The sequence below is a fragment of the Procambarus clarkii genome, chromosome 27 (assembly GCF_040958095.1).
Source record: "Procambarus clarkii isolate CNS0578487 chromosome 27, FALCON_Pclarkii_2.0, whole genome shotgun sequence".
Taxonomy (NCBI): Eukaryota; Metazoa; Arthropoda; class Malacostraca; order Decapoda; family Cambaridae; genus Procambarus; species Procambarus clarkii.
This window is the reverse complement of record NC_091176.1, coordinates 5,557,516-5,575,799: the sequence shown is the minus strand read 5'-3', so window position 1 is coordinate 5,575,799 and position 18,284 is coordinate 5,557,516. Positions and strand designations below refer to the sequence as shown.

At 47.0% G+C, this 18,284-nt stretch overlaps 1 protein-coding gene across 2 annotated transcripts in view; it reads right to left on the bottom strand.

Moving 5' to 3' along the window:
* dpa (disc proliferation abnormal) overlaps nucleotides 1–18,284 on the bottom strand; it is a 61,540-nt gene that overhangs the window by 28,594 nt on the left and 14,662 nt on the right. For both annotated transcript variants that reach the window (XM_069332290.1, XM_069332291.1), the window contains exons 3-4: nucleotides 6,231–6,376; nucleotides 4,572–4,832 (exon numbers count right to left, since the gene is read on the bottom strand). In XM_069332290.1, coding sequence (XP_069188391.1) covers nucleotides 4,572–4,832; nucleotides 6,231–6,376 — 407 coding nt within the window. The remainder of the gene's footprint in view (nucleotides 1–4,571; nucleotides 4,833–6,230; nucleotides 6,377–18,284) is intronic.

The window sequence follows — 18,284 nt, the reverse complement described above, 5'->3', positions numbered from 1 at the left end:
GCAAAAAGCACAACTGGACAACACAGGACGCACCCCCCGGCCAAACCAAACAAGTACCAATACCCCAAGAACCCCTCCGGAAAGCAGCCGTCTCGACCGTCTCCAGGACAGAGAAAGGCTGCACACCAATAAAGCTACCACCAGTACCAAAGAGGAGGAAACTGAAACCGAAGGGGCTACCACAAACTGAGGGGAAGAGAAGAAGGCACCCTGAACAAGGACCAGGATGGCTCAGGCGACTCATGAGCAGGCCGGAGGGGAAACAAAACGCGAGAAAACGTAATAAACGTCATACAGTCTCCAAGACGAAGCTCGCAGGTGGGACACCGTCAACAAAGCCACCTGAACACCATAGAGATGGCGATACCGGCGTCAAAATACCAGACGCGAAGAGCCAAAGAGAAGGCCGAACCAGTCACGGACAGGACCGATTCGGCCTGCTGAAAGAGGCGAAGCCTCAGGAAAAAACGCCCCGGGTACGGACACCTATCAAGCAGCGTCTGAAAAGAAGGCCGGGCCGGCCACCGTGGAACCATAAGGACTGTTCTCATGGGAATGGGCTGCAACCGAGCCAGAACCCGAAGCAACAGCTGGACCGGGAGAAGAGGTACAGGTACCCCCCACCTCGACCAGGCCTGCCGAAAGCCTCCACCGTGAAGTCCTCGCAGGTGGGAAGGGCGCCACAAAACGGGCGACGCCTAGACCACGCCGACCCGAAGACGTCCATGGCCAGGAGTCCATAAGCCCAACAGAGCCAACAAAACGAATCGGCGACGACTGGCCAACCCACGAAGAGGAATGAACCGAGACAGCTGTCCACCAGGACGCAGGACACACCCCGGACACGAACCACACGGTTAACCAAACCCCCTGTGGTTCCGGCAAGAACCACCAGAGAACAGTCCAAACAGAGCTGAATGGTAGAGTACCTAGTGACCCAAACCCTCCGAAGCGCAAACCAGACAGCCATGAACACCTGAACCGGGCTGTGAGCCCGACGGACAGACAGACTCCATCAACCTCGGCCGACCTGGTGAGCACTGGTCACAAAGCCCCAGCCGAGAGACGACCCATCCGTGAACACATCGAGCGAAGGCTCGGGGAGCTGCCAAGGCACGGAACCCCGAAAACCCCAAAGAGGAAGCTGGTGACGCAGCACCAACACCAGATCCCCAGAGGAACCCAAGGAATGCAAGAGGCGGAAGTGGAGTCTCCGTAGGAACCAACCGACGCCGGAGCCAAACCCGACTCCGCGGGCAGACAAGCACGCCGAAGTGCAAACTCCCGCACAACCGCCCAAGCAACCGCTGAGCAACCCGGGACCCCCTCCTGAACAGCCAAAGGCGGGACCACAGCCACAGTAACACTTCTGGAGGGAAGACAATGAGGGGCCCAAGAGCCTGAAACAAGGCCCAGGTCCGAACCCGGGACGGAAACAGAAGGTAAAACCTCCAGATCACCAGGAAACCAAACCCAGCGATCTGGAAAGAACCATCCCCTGGCGAGCAGACAAGCGGACTGACTGGGAGCCCACTCCAGCCAGTCGTCGAGGTAGGCCAGACACCGAATCTCAGACGCAGACAGGGCACTAAGATCCGGTATAGATGCAAAGAGTATACAAAGTGCCCTTCACAAAATAGGGAATGCAATAAAAACAGCAAACCTGAAGCCCCACCACCAAAGCATTGTATGACAATCATATTAAGACATATTATGACATATGACAATCATTATATGACAATATGACAATTATAATCAAAGCATTATATGACAGAGTGCTGGGAAGACGGGACACCACGAGAGTAGCTCTCATCCTGTAACTACACTTAGGTAAGTACACATAGGTAATTACCAACCGTGCTAGCCCCAGAAAAACTGGAGAGGAACGTGCCAAGAAGTGACCTGGAGGTCCAGGTCCACCATCCATGCACCCGGCCCTAACAGAATCCGAACAGGAGACAACAGTCCTCCGAGCAGGGCAGAGGATCCAGGGCGCAGACGGAAGTAGTCCAGAAGAACTGCAGACTGGAAAAGCTCAAGACTGCAAAGAGCAGACGGGAAAAGCTCATGACTGCAAAGAGCAGACGGGAAGCCCAGAAGGATGGGGCGGATCGACCACGCCCCAAGCACCCACGAAGAGGAAATGGCGAAGCGCAGGGAAGAAGCCCACCCCGCCAGCTCTGAACCCCCCCAAGGGGGAGAAGCCGTCCTCCGACGCCAGCAGAGGCCGGAAGACAACCCAAAGCGCCCACCAACAGCGGGACCAAGCGAGAGGCAACAGAGCAAGCTGCTCCCCCAGCGCCCAGTCAACAGAGAAGGGAACAGAACCCCTTCAGAAAGAAAAAGTACACTACCGAAGTCATGAGGAGAGACTACGGGAATGAAACCACACTTCGCTGGAAGAGGAAGTGAGGGGAGACCTGATCACCACATACAAGATACCCAAGGGAATCGACAGGGTTGAGAAGGACAGGCTATGTAACATAAGGGGCACATGCACTAGGGGACACAGGTGGAAACTGAGTACCCAAAAGAGCCACAGATAGAATTAGTTTTTTTTTTTTTTTTTTTTTTTTTTTTTGAGTGTCAGAATGGGAACGGGAAAGCACTAAGAAGTAATGTGGCGACTCCTCACACAAGTAACGAGGCTGACCCCCATACAATGTCACATGTAGACACGACAGAGCCCAAGAGGCACAGGAACTGAGGCCAGAGAAGCGTCAATCCCGGTTGACATTAGCGAACGAACTGAAGCTTGGCAGCCGGCGCGGTAGGTCCGGGGCTCCCCCCTCCCCCTCCCGGGGTGGGGAGGGCTGCGCGGACGATTGGCGCGGCAGTAAAGTGTGATGTTTGCTTGTTTGCTTGTTTTCTTGGGATTATAGGGAGTTTTTCTACCTCTCTGTTCGGTTTTTGTTGTAGTTTCTTACCATGTGGGGTTTGTTTTGTTACGCCTACCTTTCTGGGTGCCTAACCCCGGTCGATGGCAGATAAGGAAAACCCCCAACCATATGGGGTTTTCCAGGGCCATTGCTCCCTGAAACCTCTCTGAAGGGGCCAGGTTCTGGCGCTGGTCCCTGGTAGGTCTGAACTCCTTAGCTAATGTCCCGGTCTAACATAACATACATTAGCCCGATGAGCTCCAGGGAGCCGTAGGGGCTCCCCACAGAAAAACATGCTTTTTTTTAAAAAACTGTTTTTCATGTGAGAGAAAGCTTTGAAACCTCTTTACCGATTGCTTTGAAATTTTGACACAACGTTGCATTCGAATAGGCGCGTGTTTCTATATACCTACTATATACATGCCTTACCTGTGACCGGAGAAAACATGTTTTTTTTTTAAAAACATCTCCATCTGTTGGACGTAAGAACAACACACGCTGTAATCTTTCAAGGTTCTTCACTGATTGCTTTGAAATTCTGACAACGCTCCATTCGAATATGCGCGTCTTTTTATATACCTACTTTATAAATGCCACCCCTGTGACAGGTAAAAGCATGTGTTTTTGAAAAACAGCGCCATCTGTTGCATATAATAGCAACATGCACGCTTTACTAAATATGTCATGAATTCCATTTCAATATTTCCGATTGCAATGATAAATTTTATTTTCATAGATTTTGATTTATTTAATTTTTTATTAAATTATTTTGTGGGACATTGTGTTCGAATTGAGCTGTGTTGTTTACCATACTGCTCATTTCGTAAGTATAAGTATAGATGCCACACCTGTTACAAGTAAAACTATGCTTTTCTTGAAAAACAGTGCCATCTGTTGCATGTAAGAGGAACACACATGCTATACTAAATATGTTACAATTACATTTCAATGTTTCTAATTGCACTGATAAATTGAATTTTCATAGATTTTTATTTATTTTCATTTTGATTTAATTATTTTATGTGAATTGCATTGTAATTGAGCTGTGTTCTTTACTATACCGTTCTTTTTGTGAGTAGAGTTAATTTTTTTACTTTTTCATATTTTCATTTCATTTTTTAACTTTTTTCTTATACAGTATTTCAGTGATGGGAACATCAGACCATTTGGGAAGGCATCGGACGAGGGAGTGGGGAATGGTGGGGATGACGAGGGAACGGAAGTGAGAGATGGTGGGGCGAACAAGGGAGGGAGTAATGGTGGGGAAGGACGAGGGGACGGGGAAGTTTGGGATGGTGGAGACGAGGGGATGGGGGAATGGAGAATGGTGGTGAGGACAAAGGGACAGGGGAGTGAGCATGATGGGAAGGAAGAGGGGATGGTGGAGTGGGGAATGGTGGGGAAGACAAGGGGATGGTTGATTGGGGAATGGTTGGGAGGCCGAGGAGACGAGTGAGGGGGAAATAGTGGGGAGGACTGGGAGACAGGACTGTGGCTCAGCAACGCACATGTGTTGCTGAGCCACAGCAACACATGGCCAGGTACTGCTAGTATGTTGAATATAAACATGTAATTATGAGATTGAATGTAAGAGGGTGGGGTCTATATAGGGGTGGTATTGATAGGTGAAGGAGAAAGCTGAGAATTTAATTTGCTACCATGTAATGCAACAAACAAAACTAGCAACAATACCTCCTCTAATTTTTGTAGATACAATGGTTCCTCAGTATTCATGCCCTCAACTCGTTCATCTTCTGCTGCATCAGGATCCACAAAACGAAGTACGAAGGTTTTAAATCGATCCTTACAGTCTGCTACAACTACGTCTGTGCCCCAGATAACAAGTTGGGGGCCTTGGGGTCCCTCAGTTTGGGCCGATCCTCCAGGGGGTGCTGAAGTAGCAGCTACTCCCTCTGCATTAGATTCGCTAGCTGGGTCAGTCGAGATGTTTACCTGATTTTTTTGGTTTGATATAGAATGAGAAACTACATTTGTAAAAACTTGCACAAATCATTATAATAATGACTGGACTAACAAAAATGTTACTAGTATTACTAAAAATTATTAATTAAAACAAAAAATTCAGAACTCTAAAATCCTTAAACAGGGAGACTACAACACTGTTTATAACAAGTAATGTTATACAGATATTGTTATACAGCATCTTTGGGAATATTTTGGCAGTGTTTACTATATGAGAGGGTCAGGAAATTCTAAGCAAAAATGGAAAATAAAGCAGTTATTCCTACCTTGGGGTATAATATTTTTTAAATAGGTACAATGAAACTAGTGATTATTTAATATGACCAATGCAACAACAAATATTGAACTATAGCACACAACATCATACATGTTCATGATCTTCAGCATAACAAATACTTTGTAGAGAAGCCATATTTATTAATAATGTAACTAATATCATAAGAGAGGCTTAAGTTAAGAAAATTCTTACTAAATAAATTACTTGTCCCAAATAAATATGAAAAACACTACAAACAGACCTACATACACAAAACAATTATATTGAGAAACTTAATACAATGCTGTAGTGATTGAATGAAGGTGAAGGAAAGACCAAATACATGTTTTAAGTTTATTTAAACTAAATTTTGATATGCAACCTACATCCTTTCACGAACTGCTGTAAACAATTGTTTACAGCACTTGAGAATGGATGTAGGTTGCATCTCAAAATTTAGGTTTAACACACACATGTACTGAGTCCTTCCTTCACTTTCAAGATTATTGTATAGCAACTACTCTATTAAAACTTTATTCAACAATTTCTTCTAACATTAACATTTAATGCAATATTTTATAATAAACACATCTGTTACAGAGAATAGTCACCATACTGTGACTGAAAACAAAGACAATCCACAGTATCATCTTGATAAGGATTCACAATAAAGTGAAATAAAGTCACTTTCATTTCATGTGTGAGTTGGGTTATTTATATACATACCTATTACACATATTCCAAATATGCAATACATATTTTAAATGTCATATGAAAGATTACATATTCTTACCAACAAAACACCATTTGGGGGTTCAAATCTTTAACCCATAGTATACCATACATACCATAGTATGTACAGTATATGCTGAAGTGTGCTTAGATATGGCTAAATTTAGTATTTTTAAATAACCGGAACAATGTAAATACAATATGCTGTTTTTTGACAAGATTATTTCTAATAATAATTAGGCAATTAATATCTTAGAAAAATAATGCAGACAAGAGAAACACATCAGAAGTGAGGGAAACTAGGGGAAGGAGAGAGAAAAGTGGCAACAATGACTAAGAACAAAATTAATTAAACATTAAAGGTTAAAGGAACCCATTACCTGTCTAATGCGCCGATCAGATCGGATATCTGATCTATGACGGATGGGTGTTCCTCGAACTCCAGAGCGAGGCGTTCGTAGGGATGATCCAACACTGCTTGGTGTCCCATAGTTAAGAGGAGAGCTCAAGTCCACCTCACTGATGGCTAATAAGAGAAAGCACTTAATATTTATTTGGTTGAATAAGAAATAAAAATCTTTTAATAATGGACACGAACTAAAACGACAAGCATATCCCAACACCACACCTGTATAGTATACAGCAGATATATTGGATTTGTATCCAAGATTGACCATGTAATATATCATTTATTCAATGTATATATATGATGTAACTATATAACCTGAGCTTGTAAAAGCACCTTCATCACCTTCAGTGATTAATTGCACACTAGTTTCTTTATCAGCTATCTCACCCTGTCAGAGTAAATGAGACAGATGTATGTGAATGCATGTGTGTGTATATATGTATGTATATGTGTGTGTATGTATATGTATGGGTATAAAGTATATATGGAAGCTGATCAGAATTACATTTCACCTTTGTGAATGTACATTAATGACACTATGTAAAAGACACATCAAACACTTTATGTAGGGCATACGTAAATCTGTGTATCTATGTATTTACGTATGTAGGTTAGGTATGTAGGTTTACGTATTTACGTATGTAGGCTTACCATTTTAAAAGCACCGAATCACCTTCTGTGGTTGAGTGTTTCAATAAACCCTTGAACTATACTGTATGTTTAACATTTCTCTAACCCAGTCCATGGAGGACAGAAGAAAATGTATATATGCTGGTTAGCATTGTAAATGTGTGGCCACGTCTGTGGTAGAAAAAAAAAAAAATAGACCTAACAAAGTGTTTTTCTATATAGGCAGCACTGCCACAGAATGGTTACATTTTACATGGCAAGTTGAATACAGCAACGACGAAGCCCTATCTCGAAAAGTCACTACTGTATTACATTATTTTGGTTTCATTACAATGATTTGTAATATTGCAAGCTAATGTTTGTTTATTAGTATTTACAGTGGTACCTTTGTTTTCAAATTTAATCCATTCCCAGAGATGGTTCAAAAACTGAAAATTCAAAAACCGAAACAAATTTTCCTATAAGATACGTCGCCCCTCCGCCCCTCAGTTTATTATTGTCTGGCGCTCAGTGACTACCCCCACATCAATTCTTCTCGCGGATTTTCAGTGTTTTGTTGGATTTTTGGTGATTTGTCTATACAATTTGTTATTATATATCTCACCATGGGTCCCAAGAAAGCCAGTGGTAAGGATAAAGGCCAGAAAGCTCCTGTGAGGATGACAATAGAGGAGAAACAAGAGATCATTCGGAAGCATGAGAACGGTACACGTGTTGTTGAACTTTGTAGGCAGTACAACAAAGCCACATCAACAATATGCACTATACTTAAGAAGAAAAATAAGATTATGGGTGCTAAAGTGGCAAAAGGAGTAAGAACATTAACGGCACAAATACTTGAAGAAGTGGAAAAGTTGTTATTAATTTGGATACACGACAAGGAGTTGAGGGGTGATAGTGTTTCGGAGGCCATTATTTGTGAGAAAGCCAGGGTGTTGCACGAAGACCTTCTAAAGAATACCCCTGCACAGTAATGTAAATTGAATTAATGCGTTCCACACTCCCAAAAGTATTATTTAAAGAATAAATTTTATACATACTACTAATTATATTTTGTATTACAGTATGTACAAGTATATCTTACCATTATTGAGGACTCTTGTTGGCGTATGGAAGACAGACAGGAAGGGGGAGGAGAGGTGTTAGTATTTGGAAGGGGAGTCCCCTTCCATTATAATAGCCGTGATGACACTTCTGGGGTACTCTCTTACATTTTGCAGGCATACCACTAGGACCTGGTTGTGGCTCACTGCTTGCTAGTCTTACTAAGCTGTCTATAGACACTTGTTTTTTCCCTACGTTTTAACTCTTGTCTGTAGCGAGACATCACATTGTGTCACTATAAATGATCTCGTTTTTCTTCTATCGTCATCCTCAACTATTTTCGCAGATTGAACTTGGTTAGCCTTGGTTTTGGTTACCCCCTGGGTTGTCCCCTGCTAGCCTCATCCCCCCCCCCCTCGTGAGTGGACGCATCCCGGGGGTTCAGCTTTTAGCAGTTTTCTTGGTAGACTTGGATGCTGGTTAACAGTACCCCGCCTGGGGCTTTCCTTAGGGTGTTTCCTGTCTAAGGGCCCCTGGGGAAACCACGCAGGGGCACTTTGGTCCAATGGATGCGACCCCTGGGTCCCCCTCTCACCTTGTGCGAGATTGTATGTTGCACTGTTACATTATAACATCAGGCAGTAATGAAATTTCTGGGGGTACTCCCTCTCCTACATTTTGCCTGCATACCACTAATACCTGCTAGTGGCTCACTGCTTATTTTTCTTGCTAAATACCTGTCTAGCGACAATTGTTTTTCCCTATGCTGCAACACTAGCTTGAAGTGAGACATCACATTGTCATTAACACTTACACTGCTACAGTCTGGGTGTGACATCACATTGTCATTAACCCTTACACTTCTACAGTCTGGGTGAGACATCACATTGTCATTAACCCTTACACTGCTACAGTCTGGGTGAGACATCACATTGTCATTAACCCTTACACTTCTACAGTCTGGGTGAAACATCACATTGTCATTAACCCTTACACTTCTACAGTCTGGGTGAGACATCACATTGTCATTAACCCTTACACTGCTACAGTCTGGGTGAGACATCACATTGTCATTAACCCTTACACTGCTACAGTCTGGGTGAGACATCACATTGTCATTAACCCTTACACTGCTACAGTCTGGGCTGTAAATGGGGGTATAAGCTGGGGCTAGGCTTAAAAATATTTGAATTATGTGAAAATTAATATTAAATGTTAAACAAATCTCTAACTTATTGGCTTCAGCGTCGTGAAAGTTTCATCCCAATATTTTCAGAAATGGATTTTAGACCATTTAAAAAACCAGCGTTGAATGTAATGAAACGCCATTTTCTGGGTGAGACCCGGAGGCTCCCCGGAGCTTTACCGGCTGATATGCTAATGTCAGACTTTGGCATCAGTCATGTGTATGGAGTTCTAGGGCCTACCGGGGACCACGAGCCAGAACCTGGCCCCCTCAGAGAGGCAAGGGGAGCAATGGCCTATAGAAACCCCCGTGTGGTTGGAAGCATTCTATGTCTGCCATCGACCGGGTCAAGCATCCAGAAAGGTAAGCATTCCAAAACAAACCCCTATTCTGGTGAAAATTGCTACCTAAGCCGAACTAGTGAATAGAACTCTTCAACAGAAAACACGGAAACTAGTATGACGTCATACGTCACCGCGCCGCTGTCTGCGCAGCTCCCCCCTCCCCGGGAGGGGGAAGGGGGAGCCCCAGACCTCCCACGCCGGCTATCCACCCATCAGTTCTGAGGCTGGATGTCAAAACACGCGAAAAACGCCGACCGGAGGGAGGGAGGGTTGCCGGGGAGCCTCCGGGTCTCACCCAGAAAATGGCGTTTCATTACATTCAACGCTGGTTTTCTGGGGGGAGCCCCGTCGGCTCCCCGGAGCTAACTACCCACAGAGGAAGGTCAAAGGGACAAAACCGGGAGGCGGACACCACGCACCCCCCAAGGAGGAGAGACAACCTGCAGCAAACGCCAACCCAAGGCGCCACAGCCCCGAAAATCCCGGGAACAACACGAGAACCACGAGCAGCAAGGCCCCTGCACGAACACCAAAAATCCATGCCCGAAAGACTGCAAGGCCACGTCGCCCAGACGGCAGCGAGAGCAGCGAAGCCACGAACGCCATAGGCATGAGGGAAGAACACAGGCAGCTTAGCCGCAAGAACACGGCTGACCACCTGGGACACCATCACCCGCGAACCGGGAAGAACAGAACCGGATCAACGCAAAACGCGCTCCGGACCCAAACGCCGTGGCACGCAAACAACAGCAGAGGGCCGCCACTGAACACAAAAACGACACACCCCCGGCCCGACCAACAAAGCACCAACAAACCCTGGACCCCTCCAGAATGCAGCAGCCCCACCCCGCGCCAGAAAAGATGGAGACTGCTGCCATCAAACAACCAAAACGCTAAAACCGAAGGAGCAAGAAAACAGCGAACCGACCCCCAGAGGCAAAGGCCCAAAGGAAAGAGCCGACGAAAAAACACACCGGAACCGAAGGGGCACTACCAACCGAGGAGAAGACAGAGCACGCTGACCAGAGACCAGGATGGTGCAAGCGGCGCACGAACAGGCCGGAGGTGAAATGACGCACAAGACAGCTGACTAACGGTGCAGAAGCAACACCAAGACCGAAAGCAAGCTGAAGCGGCTCCGCCTGCGCCGCACGAAAAGAGGCGACAGTATGTGGCAAGACGATGGCCCCCAACCCCCACTAGAAAACCAAGCCGAGAGTAAACCAAGCCAACAAGAAGGACCCACCGAAGAAGGGACAGGAAAAGGAAGGACCGCCAAAATACCCCATACTGCCGCCAAGAAAGCACGCAGGTGGGACACCTACCACGAAGCCACCCGACCACCAACCGGAGGCGAGACCACGAGGCAGAACATAAGCAGCCCCGACAAGGCCCCCCCGAGCCCAGGAAAAAGGCGGAGCCGCGAGAAGATCTCGGGCGCGAGCACCGAAACCCAGGCGGCACAAGGAGATGGAACGTCTGCCGAACAGAAAAACTCCGAAGCATGCAAGCCCGCCAGGAGTTCAGAAACGACGGGTCCGACGCGAGACATCGCAAGACCCCCCAAAAAAATAAAACAACAACAACCGGCAGGGCAAGCTAGGAAAACCAAAGAAGGCGGAAGGGTCGCCGCCAGAACAGGACCCGAACCAAGGGGCACGAACAACTGCAACAGACCGAGACAAAGAAGCACATCACAGGACACAGGCTGACCAACGCCTAAGAACACACGCAGAACATTCCTGCTGCAGAAGAGGCAGGAAGAAAGAGCAGAAGCACAAAAAAAAAAACCAGGAGAACAACCAGGGGTGGACAATCAGGCAGGGACAAAAACCCCACGCAATCCCCAGGCACAAAACGGCAGCAAAGCGCCACTCCACAACCGGACACAGGAACAAGGACACGCCACTGTGAAACACGGTACCAATGCTCACGTGCAGCAGCAGCAGCAACAGGCACCACTGCAACATGCAACATGTAAATAGCAACTCCCCTCTGCAAAGGCAGAGAACGGAGCAGGCAGACCCCAGACAGGGCCAACGGAGACACGACAAAACCCTGCAGGCCCAGAAACCTGCACCAGGCGACCGACGGCGGAGAAACCCCGCTCGATACCTGCTGGATGAGGTACTGGGAGCTCTTTTACACCTCAAGCCCGGCCCAAGGTCAGGCCAGACCGGCCAGAGGATGGCCCACCAGGCAGCTGCTAGGAGCAGTCCACCGGCCCACATACCCCCACAACCAGGACGGGCCGGAACTGCCATACGAAAACAGGCCAGTGCGCCCTGGAAGTCCACGGACGAACCAGCAAGAAGGCTTATGCTCGCAAGTAGGTCGTGTAACAAGCACAGACCACTGATGGTAATACAGTGTTCCCCAAAAGTGCCAATAGCACCACTGCACTCCACTGGTACTATCCCGCAAGTTCTACCAGATAGGCGGGACCCAAGAGCCAGAGCTCAAATCCTGCAAGCACAGCCAGGAGCCTCACCAGGTGAGTACAGAACCAACCCTACAACCCCCACACCTCACAACATTAAAAAAGGAGGGTCCCCTGAACGACTCCAGCATGGGTTGGACATGCACATGAGGGGGACAGGAAGGGGTGATAAAGGGACAGTCACTGGTGTGCGAACGGTCTCAGTCGTACAAAATTATACCTAAATAAAGACAGGTATATGAACACCGCCGCATCCAGCGCCCGGCCAAAAGACGCCAGACCGCAGAAACTCACCTGGCGAATGGTGGCTCGAACTTGACACGACTCAACCGTGCCCAGAAGAACTTGGGAGCACCGCCAGGTGAAGACGCCAGAGCCGGACCCGCAGGAGAACAGGGAGAGGCGAAGGAGGCGGTCCACACCCATGACACAGAAAACCGCGGTGTCCTCCCCACAACTGGGAACCAGGACACCCCTGGCGCAAAGGGGCACATACCGCAGCCAGGGAGAAGAACGAGAGGCGAAGCACTGTAGCAAAAAAGGGCGCAAAACCCCAGCACTGAACCATCGCCCAGACCAAAACAAACTCCACGGCGCATGCGCATAACACGCTGGCCGAACCGCACACCCTCCCTGCGGGAAGGCGCCAGCCAGGACTATTGCACGAGAAAAAGAGCCAAAAGAGGAAGCAGGAACAATAAAACCGGCCAAAGAAGCAAAGAGCCCAAAAAAAGGGAACCCAAACGGGCGACAAGTAGCCCAAACGGGCGACAAGTAGCCCAAACGGGCGACAAGTAGCCCAAACGGCCGACAAGTAGCCCAACCGGGCGACAAGTAGCCCAACCGGGCGACAAGTAGCCCAACAGGGCGACAAGTAGCCCAACAGGGCGACAAGTAGCCCAACAGGGCGACAAGTAGCCCAACAGGGCGACAAGTACTAGGAGCCGACAGACGTTCCAATAATGCGGGAAGTAGCGAAAAACCTTCCCGTACCCTCGAGAACACAGAAGCCAACACTAGTCCCGAAGGCACACGAAGGCGCAGGCGCACCCGAGATCAAAAGTCACGCAGAACCCCATCGAACGGGGAAACATGACAAAAACACCGTCCCAAAAAGCGGGGGAGGAAACATCCACCCACAGGACGGAACCAACCGACTCAAAGGCCAAGGAACCGAGCCCGGGGAGGGGCCGACGTCCAACAGCACGTACGGCGAGTGGGGAGGAAAGACCCCACTCCGCGTAACCACAAGCCCCGCCGAGAGGGGGATAAAACCCCCCACGGGGTCTAACGGGGCCAAGGCCCCCCCAAGTCAGCCCCTCCCCAGCCCCGGGAACCTACACGACAGGCCCCGGGGCCGAGCCGTTCCCCCAAAGCCCCGGCCGTACCAGAAAACCGGGGCAGCCGTGAAAACACTAAGGAAGGGAGCCCACTGGCAGACTCATACAACACGGCTGGAGGAACAGGCCCAAATGCCCCCGTCACTACCCCGGAAGGGGAATTCCCCGAGACTGCCCGAGTCTCAAAACCACCAAACACCCCGCCCTGAACCTACAGACGGTAAGGAACCGGATACAGGCAGGAAGGGGAACCAGGGGAAAGACAAGGGGGCGTGGATGGAACCGAAGCAACCAACACCCCCAAGTCCCAAAACGAAATACAACGGGGCAGCCCCGGGGCTCCCGGGGAGGAAACCACGAGAACGTTGCCACCACCAAGGCTCAAGTGCAACGCCCCTGCTGCCCGCACCCGCTTTGTTAGCACAACTGGGTAACCGAGCCACAACGAGCAACCAAACTCAAAGGACACCGGGTCGAAGGTGACACCGACCCCACAGGCAGCAGACGGAGGCAAAACAGAGAGTCACCCAGAGACAAAAGGTGAGAGCAACCCTCAAACTCGCTGGAAGCGAGAGGGGGCTCTGGGGTCACATCCATCGGACCCGCGCGCCCCCAGGGGTTTCCCAGGGTCCCGAGCGTTTACTTTAAGAGGACTCGCGCTCAGGTAATCCCAGGCAGGGTACTGCTAACCGGCACCCAAGCTACCAAACAACTTTCTAAGAGCTGAACCCCCGGGACGTGTACACTCACGGGGACCTAGCAGGGGGTACCACCAGAAATACTCAGAACACAAGGGACACAAGGGGCAAGAACGAAGGCAGACCCCCCCACCAGGTATATAAACAAAAGAAAAAGAAAACCCCGCAAGAGGACAGCGTACCCAAGCGGAACAGAGCCGGCCGCTATGATTGGTAAAGACAAGCTGCACAGTACCCCGCGCCCCACCAGTGCAAACACTGCCCCTTACTCTAAGGCGAACAAGGGAGACAGAACACCCGAGCACACAAAGAGCGGCCGAAAACCAAGCGGTAAACGGCCAAGCAGGGGCAGGACCCAAGGAACTTGTGGAAGGTGGCCCCAAGCCCCAAGGGCAGTACTTACAGGGCACCTAGGGAAGGGAACCCTAGGCGCATGCAGCCCGAGTACTGAAGAATCACACCCGGCTCACGCACCACCTAGAAAACAGACACCACACTCTAGGTACAGTGCTGAAACAACCACTGGAGCCGGAGCACATAACCATTGCCTATAGCATCAGCCGAAGAACTGATGGGTGGATAGCCGGCGTGGGAGGTCTGGGGCTCCCCCTTCCCCCTCCCGGGGAGGGGGGAGCTGCGCAGACAGCGGCGCGGTGACGTATGACGTCATACTAGTTTCCGTGTTTTCTGTTGAAGAGTTCTATTCACTAGTTCGGCTTAGGTAGCAATTTTCACCAGAATAGGGGTTTGTTTTGGAATGCTTACCTTTCTGGATGCTTGACCCGGTCGATGGCAGACATAGAATGCTTCCAACCACACGGGGGTTTCTATAGGCCATTGCTCCCCTTGCCTCTCTGAGGGGGCCAGGTTCTGGCTCGTGGTCCCCGGTAGGCCCTAGAACTCCATACACATGACTGATGCCAAAGTCTGACATTAGCATATCAGCCGGTAAAGCTCCGGGGAGCCGACGGGGCTCCCCCCAGAAAAAAAGAACATTTTGTTGATAAGGAGAACAGCTCCTATTAACTGGAACTGAGGGATAATGCAGTAATAAAGAGATGCAAGCATTAGTCCAATGCACAAAGAAGAATAGTAGTAAGGAGGGTCCACAAAGTGGATATGCAGTTGGTAGGTGTCTTAATAGCATTGCTGAGTAATACATAACAACACAAATAATAATGAATATGTTATTATGCTCTACTGTATTTTGTTATATATCATACAAATACATTACATTGTCCAATTGTAATATCTGTTACTTTCACCAATGTCCACAATTTTTTTTTCAGGGGGGGGGGGGGATTTATTTTGTATTTTTTCTTCTTTTGTTTATTATCTGATTTTGTTGTAACCTCTACATCCTGGAGAGTGCATACCTGTCCGTAAGTATGTGAAGATAGAATTAAATTGGTCAACAAATAAATCAGTCATAACTGGCAGAACTTGGGAATTTGAATTTTTTGGGTGATTTTTTCACAAATTTCAAACTCTAATTTTCTTTGTCTCTTTAGGTTGTTTTGATGATTAGAGACCAGATTAAGGCTTTTTCACTTATATAAAGTATACATCTTTATCCCCTAAATAATTATAATTATCCTTATATTTTTTTTTTTTCGTGGGGAGGGGGGTATTTTTTCTTGACTTCATTCCAACACATATTAACCTACAACTTTCACACATTCGAGTACGAATGCCAAACAATGTTTTAGTAAACATACAATGAAATTAATGAATTAGAACTACCTTATACAGTGTCGTTAACTTCAACTTCCATTTCTCTAAAACTTGAGTTTCATCATTGTGTTACCTTCAGAAAATAAAGTTTCTGGCCGATTCTCACCATTTTTACATATAGTGTGCTCAGCTGCCTGTTCTACAATCTTATTAGAATGGATTTTTTTATAAACCCTAAATGTTTGGAGTTATAAATTTTGTTGTCTGAATTTGGTGCATATTTCAAATGCCATATTGATGATTTTTCTTACACTAAACCAAACTGAAAATCTATATTCTACATCTTCTAAAAATAAAGATCACATACTATTCTGAGAGCATACTGTAATAACAATTGGTGATATTTAATATTATTGCAGCTTGATCTGAAAATCTGAAATTTTCAATATTAACACTTTCGCCCGGGCATGACGCAGCATTGCGTCATCCGTTTACTGTCGGTAATTCCGGGGATGACGCAGCATTGCGTCATCCACTTTAAATCGCAGTCTCCGTGGTGTAGTGGTAAGACACTCGCCTGGCGTTCCGCGAGCGCTATGTCATGGGTTCGTATCCTGGCCGGGGAGGATTTACTGGGCGCAATTCCTTAACTGTAGCCTCTGTTTAACGCAACAGTAAAATGTGTACTTGGATGAAAAAACGATTCTTCGCGGCAGGGGATCGTATTCCAGGGACCATAGGATTAAGGACTTGCCCGAAACGCTACGCGTACTAGTGGCTGTACAAGAATGTAACAACTCTTGTATATATCTCAAAAAAAAAAAAAATAAATAAAAATAATCGCCAAAAATCAGGTTTTTATCCGATTTTTTGGGGACTGGTTTTAAAATGTGCGCCGATGTCTTCTCATTTTCTTTGTTGAGCCTCGTAGCCCTCAGGTGGCTTGGCACACGCCGTGGGGCCCATTGTTTTCGCTCCACTGTTGTGACCAATGTCGCCTCCCCTCGCATCTAAAACGCGTGAACATTTCGGCTATTTTCCATGGCTATATTTCTTACTGCGGCTTTAGAAACTATCTACGCTTACTCCACGATGGATAGTGATCATGAACAAGGCCCTTCCAGGAAGAAAATTGTGAAAGAAAGGCTTGAAAAGGGCCGGAATTGGGAGTGTAGCTGGAAGGCGTCTGAGCGCTCACTCACGGGCTAACGTGTGGCCCGTCTTCAACTCGTCGGCGGTTGAAGCGTGACCAGGTTTTTTATTTTATATGCTAATGTTCCTCTAGAGAATTCTATTGCGAACCCATTGAGACCAAAATGAAAGACCTAGGACAAAAATTGAGGTGACCAGAGTGAAAATAGTGAAAACATTTTATCGCGTTTGCGCGCTCCTGGGTAACTCGTTCGCACTTTCTCTGTTTGCTTTGGGTAATTAGCCGGGCTTTTGGAGTTTATATGCATTTAGTGCTGTAGAGAATTCTATTGCGAACACAATGATACCAAATTTAATCTCGTAGGACGAGAATTAAGGTGACAAAGTTGAAGAGAGTATACACTTTTCAGAATTTACGCGCGCTCCCGTGACACCCTGGGTCCCATATCGCACAGTTGAGGAGTGGCGCGCGGGGTACGCCAAAGTGTTAAATTTTATATTATTTTTAATTTTCTCGTTTTTCAAGTTACGTTGGTGATCATTTAAACAAAGTTGGAACGTTCGCCACGTAGATTATGCACAAAAATTGGAAAGCGTTAGAGCAAGTTTGAGAAATTTAACTTATGACATCATCGGGTTCTGTCGTATTATACGCCATGCGCAGCTTAAGGGTTAAAAATTTTCACACAATAGCCTGCTACAGCTTGATTTGGGTGAAACTTTTCAGATAAGCTTTGCAATTCTTCCCATACTGCACACATTTTCTCAATAGATGAGGAAGGGACATCCTCTACTCCACATCAACAACACTCATACCATTTTCATGTTTACGACTGATCTCTTGTTTTTCTTCTATGGTCATCCACACATGTGTTCTTAGGTTGAACTTTACCACTGACTTTCTTGGGACCCATGGTGTGATATACAATAATTACTTTCATGTTTAATAAACAAAAAAAGCACAAAAATATTGAAATTCGTTACAAGCACAATCGTGACTAAGCGGGCAGCTCTGGTAAACTGAGGCGGGGTTGGCTATGCCACCAGGAACCACATAATCAGTAGACCCATACGCCTATCAACAAAGTCGCTAGTCGAGGCAAACGTCACAAATCAACTCGCATTTTTCAATGAAATTTACGTTGTAACTCAAAAAATTCGTAAGTAGGGGCAGTTGTAAGTCTAGATGCCATTGTATTTCTTATGTTATTTGTCAAGAAAAATCTGGGTTTCATATGTTGATTTTTGGTGTTTACCTATTAGTAAATACGAACAAGTGAAGCCTAGCTCTTAATGCCCCACCTACTGGCCTTGTTGGTGGTCCAGGAACACATCCCCCATTTATAGCATTGCACTATGGAAATCTGGTTCCATGTTACAAAGGACCAAGTTACTAAGGCATTTTCAGAACTTATCCCCTCATAAGTCAAAGATTGCCTGTACTGTATTTGGTAAAAAGCATGTGAAGCCTAGGATACATCAGAGATACCAAATATTTCTATGGGTTTGTGTTTTTA